The sequence below is a fragment of the Sciurus vulgaris genome, assembly GCF_902686455.1.
Source record: "Sciurus vulgaris genome assembly, chromosome: 2".
In the NCBI taxonomy this organism is placed as follows: Eukaryota; Metazoa; Chordata; class Mammalia; order Rodentia; family Sciuridae; genus Sciurus; species Sciurus vulgaris.
This window is the reverse complement of record NC_136462.1, coordinates 36,050,499-36,056,034: the sequence shown is the minus strand read 5'-3', so window position 1 is coordinate 36,056,034 and position 5,536 is coordinate 36,050,499. Positions and strand designations below refer to the sequence as shown.

The following is a 5,536-nucleotide window of genomic DNA, read 5'->3' as shown; positions in this document are numbered from 1 at the left end:
CTAGACAGGAAAAAAAAAAAAAAAAAAAAATCAGTGATTAAATGTCTATGTCTACTTTTAGCTTGAACCAGAAGAAAGTTGGCTGAGAAATGGATGAACACAAATAATGAAGTATTTCTTATGTACTTAGGTATATGATTAGGGAATCCTACCAGATGCATGCTTTCACCTTCTCCCTCCCTTTCTTACTCCCTACTCATTACTTTAAGGCCTGCTAGTGGTTAATCAGGGTTTCTTAGAAACCCTCTCACTGGCCTCTTAGGCTGGCCATAGACCAACAGTGTCATTCAAAGAATCGTCCAAGAATCCAGTATGTGTAAGTTAAAAGCAGGCATAGAATTTGGTGTTTGACTTCAAATTGTATGACTTCAACTTCCACATCCACAAAATGGGAATATCTTCCTACCATAGCTGACTCTCGTAGAAGTAAATATGATAACAGAAATGAAAGTGTTACTAACTGAAGCACTGTGTGAGCCTTAGATATTATTCATTGGTAGGAGCTTATGGGCAATGAGCACAGAAACTGAGGGGAAAGAATATTTAAAATGAGAATTACTGAGTTGTATTCTTAAAACTCTAAGAATATCCCTTGGTGCCCTTTCCTCCTGAAATTGACTACATTCATTGTCTCATTGATTAAAGCCCTACCCAGCACCCAAAGCCCAGTCTTTCACGGAGTGCAATTTTATACACCAGGAGCCTCAGCCCCATGAATTCCTTCAATTAATCAATAATCAATTTCACACTGAGTGATGGGTCCAGCAAGAGATAGGGCAAAAATGAAGTGGTTAAGTAACAATGCCAGAGATGTTGATACTGGGGGGGATTACTGAAATGTAGAAGACACCTGAGATCTTCAGGCCAGGACTGAAGTTGCACCTTACCACTGGGAACACCATTGTCCTCCAGAGCAGACACGAGTGAACCACGAAGAGAAAACCCACCCACCGGCCTGTTCTCTTCCTGCAGAGAAAAGGAGACCTAATTAGGAATTTTGTAAATGCACAAAAAGGAAGAGTTATACTCCCCTGTAGTCATCCTCAGGCCAGCTAAAAAGTCTTTCCAAGTTATGTGTAGGGCTGGGGAAAAAGGTCAGTGGTAGAGTGTTTGCCTAGCGTATAAAAGACCCTGGGTTCAATTCCCAGCACTGAGGGAGGGGAAAAAAATTGAAATAGAAGATGAGGCTGAACTTGAGCATCATGTGGCCAAGTTACAGGAACCAGTAAGGAAGTTTGGGCCTCTTCATTTCATACCCAGTAGCAGCAGAGCCACCAATGTTCCTGTCATCAGGTCTGGCAGAGTTGAATATCAATCTGCCTCTTTCCTGGAGACCTCCCAAACAGAGCCTCTGATCCAGTACTCTACCAGGAGAAGCATGCACTGACTTCCTTAACCCCCTTGTGTTCATCTTGCCAAGAAATCAGGAAAAAAAGAAAACAACACAGTTCTATTTCTGCAAAACTGATATTCCTGCATATTATACATGGTTATACAAGTCTCTGGTATGTGGTTGAGATGAAACTGTATGAAGCAAAACTGGTTTATCCTATCTCTGATTCAGAGCAATTTTATACACCAGGAGCCTCAGCCCCGTGGAGTCCTTCAATTAATCAATAATCAATTTCACACTGAGTGATGGGTCCAGCAAGAGATAGGGCAAAAATGAAGTGGTTAAGTAACAATGCCAGAGATGTTAATACTGGACTTGCCAAGGAAGGGAAAGTTCAGAAGAAGAGGAGATCCACCCCTAGAGGGGCGGAACAAGAGCAGTCATGGAGAGAGGACCTGGATCAGCCTTGAGAAATGAGCCCTGGGCGCAGGAATGAGCAGAGAGCCCAAGCAGGAGGAAGGGTAAAGGCAAAGCCAGGGAGCAAATTAAAGTGAAGGAAATTAAATTGTCTTTAAGGGATGCTGACTTGACTCCTATAAATTCATCAAGGGTCAAAGTAGGCTGGGCTAGACTGAGTTAAGGCAAAACCAACATGTTTATTTTATTCATTTGTTGATTTTTTTTACCCCCTCATGTGAAAAAAATTTGATGAGCTAAGGGTGTAGCTCAATGGTAGAGCATTTGCCTCACATGCTTGAGGTCCTGGGTTCCATTCCCAGCAGCAGAAAAAACAAAACAAAAACAAAAAACCAGATTTGAAGTAGCCACAAAGAAGTTTGACCTTTATTCTATAAGTAGACTTGAAATCAATGTGTGTAGGTTTGTTTGTTGGTTGATTTTGATTTTTTTGTTTTGTTTTGTTTTGTTTTGTGTTGTTTTGTTGGTACTGGGGATTGAACCCAGGGGCACTTTACCACTGAGCCTCATCCACGGCCCTTTTTATTTTTTATTTTGAGATAGTCTGGCTAAGTTGCTTATGGCCTCACTAAATTGCTGAGGCTGTCCTCAAACTTGAAATCCTCCTGCCTCAGCTTCCTGAGTCTCTGGGATTACAGGTGAGTGCACCACACCCAGCTTCAACCTGTGCATTTGGAAGGCTCAATTGGTTGACCCCTCAGGCAGTCCTCCTGCCATGTCCCTCCTTGAGCCTTGACCCTCCTGTGGCCTGGCAGAGTACCAAGGGCTCTTTTACCAGCTCTGGGCTTAGGGTACAGGTTCCTGACTGAAACACTTCACTATTTTTTTGTGTGTTTTGTTTTTTGGGCACTAAGGATTGAGCCCAAAGCTTCATGCTGGGAAAGCACTCTGCCACTGAGCACTTTTTTATCCCCAGCACTTTTTTATTTGTTATGTCGCCCAGGCTGGCCTACAACTTGTGATCCCCCTGCCTCAGCCTGGAGAGTAGCTGGGATTACAGGTGTGAACCACTGCTCCCAACCACTCTTCATTATCTCAAACAATAAAATCTTACATGTACCAAAACAAGGTTAGGCAGTCTGACTAAAAGGACATTCTATTTTTCTTTTGACTGGAATTAGATCAATTCAGCATGAGGCACTACTTATTATCTGAAACTCAGAGCAAGCAATTCTTAGATCAATTAAAAAATAAGAAAACAAGTAAATTATGGCTTACATACAACCTAAAAAATGTAGTAGCTTGACATGGTGGCACATGCTTATAATCCCAGCAACTCAGGAAGCTGAGGCAGGAAAATTATAAGTTCAAGACCAGCCTCAGCAATTGAGCAAGGTCCTAAGCAATTTAGCACGACCCTATCTCAAAATTAAAAAGTAAAAAGAGCTAGAGATGTAACCCAGTGGTAAAGCACCCGTGAGTTAATCCCCAGTACCAAAAGAAAAGAAATGGTGGCACATGCCTGCAATCCCAGTGACCCTTGAGGCTGAGGCAGGAAGATCACAAGCTTGATGCCGGCCTCAGCAACCTAGCAAGGCCCTATCTCAAAATGAAAAATTAAAAGGGCCAGGGATGTAGCTCAGGGGCACAACATGCCTGGGTTCAATCCCAGGTACCACACACACACACACACACACACACACACACACACAAGCATAGGTACGAACAAGGAGTTGAAGAAGACAGAATTCATGGGCGAGATGGACAAGGGGGACGAGGCTGGGAATCACACACAAAAAGCAGGTTTTAGGGAAAGGAAAAGATGTTTTTCTTCTCAAAATAATGAAGCTCCTCTCCCACAGGATGAAAGTGGGTGCAGTGAGTGGATCCTTCCTGTGATTCAGGAAGGAGCAGCTGGTCCTGCAGGGGTGAGGGTGGGGGAGTACGACCACTGCTGCTCTGCTGGGAGGTGTCTGGAAGCAGCAGGGCCCCCAGGGAGCACATGGCACTCACTTTGGAAGGGTCATAGTAATGCAGGAAAGCGGGGTCCCTCCTCAGAACGAAGCGTCGCACCTTCCAGTTTTTCCTCTTGTGACCCTGCAGCAAAGAAAGGGTTCAAAGGTCCTTGGCAACAGCTCTACATCTCCTTCCCACTTCCTTGCACCTATCTAATGCCAAACCCCAACATGCCAGCCTACTCCAATGAAACAACATTTAAAAAAAGTAGGCCGGGCACACTGGCACGTGCCTGTATTCCCAGCAACTCAAGAGACTGAGTCAGGAGCATCACAAGTTCAAGGCCAGCCTCAGAAATTTAGCAAGACCCTGTTTCAAAATAAAAAATAAAAAAGATATAGCTCAGTGGTAAAGCACCCCTGGGTTTAATCCCCAATATTGCAAAAAAACAAAAGTAAATAAAAACAGTCCACAGGACACCAGAAGATTGCAATGTGTCACAGGATTCCCAAGACATGATCTGTGGGAAGCCATCCTTATTTAGCAGAATCAGACTAGGTTGAGCCCTGGGACGCAGAGGCCTGGCTTCTAGGAACTGCTGGGAGCATGTGGCGCTGCATGAGAGTAGTTCCCTGTCTCCTGGAATTTTCTCCCTAAAAGAATGGCTTCCCTAACTTCGCTCCTCCTGGTCCTGGCCCCCTTCACCTGTATATTATAAATGAAGGAGAGTTGGACGAGTTGTTGTTAGAGTCCAGAGCTGGTATGGCCAGACCCATCAGGCCCCCTTCTCATTTAAAAAGAGGATTGGCTCTTGTGTGTATATTGAGCAGATAAGTTTTTTTGAGTAATTGAGTGATATACCGCCAACATCATCCTCCGGCAATTAACCCTCTTCTCATCCATGGAGGACATGGCAGAGAGGCCCCCCACAATGATCCCCTGTAAGTGAGCCTCCAGTAAAATCACCCCTATATTTAATTGACAGAGTCAAGGACAGTTAGCATCAAAAGGAAGGAGACTGCATTATCCTGACACCACTCAGCACAAAAGAGAGGGACAGGGGCAGCAAGTGTCAACCTGAACCCAAGGCCACCAACCTCCACCTGCTTTTTACTGGGCAACTTAGTTCAAACAAACAAACTAAAGCTGCATGTACATTTGTGCATTTTTTACATGTGCATACTTATACAGCAAAGCCACCATTCCATTCTGCATCAGAAAAAGAAGTGATCCATTATAGCACATGATAAAAACTAAATGTGTGAAGTATTAATCTGCATGTGTGTGTTGAGAGAGACTCTCTTTGGCCTCAGACCCTAGACCACAAACCTGCTTTAGCCTCTAGCCTGAAACACACTCAGTCTCTCCTGGACCCTCTTCATGCTCCTCCAGGGCCTTATTACCTCCCTCAGTAAGGACTCCTGTCAGGCTTAGCAGACACAGGGGTCTGGGGCATGGTAAACAATCTAAAAGCAGATGGGGATCCTGTTGTGCAAGAAGCAGGTGACAAACGTGTGAAATGAGACAATTGTGCAATTTTTGGTACCAGGGATTGAACCCAGGGGTATTTAACCACTGAGTCACACCCCCAGACTCTTTTATAAAAAATTTGTTCTAATTAGTTATACATGACAGTAGAATGCATTTTGACACATCATACATAAATGAAGCATAATTTCCCATTCTTCTGGTTATACATGATGTAGAATCTCACTGGTCATGTAATCATATATGTACATGGGTAATAATGTCTAATTTATTCTACTATCCTTCCTATACCCCCATACCTGCTCCCCTCCCTTCCCTCCCCTCTGTCTAAAGCAAAGTACC

General features: G+C 43.9%; 1 protein-coding gene across 1 annotated transcript in view; it reads right to left on the bottom strand.

Annotated features, from left to right (window-relative positions):
• The window catches only part of PLEK2 (pleckstrin 2), a 30,307-nt gene that overhangs the window by 2,554 nt on the left and 22,217 nt on the right, over positions 1-5,536 (bottom strand). The window contains exons 7-8 of the mRNA XM_079127124.1: positions 3,764-3,847; positions 888-966 (exon numbers count right to left, since the gene is read on the bottom strand). Of these exons, the coding sequence (XP_078983250.1) occupies positions 888-966; positions 3,764-3,847 (163 nt within the window). The remainder of the gene's footprint in view (positions 1-887; positions 967-3,763; positions 3,848-5,536) is intronic.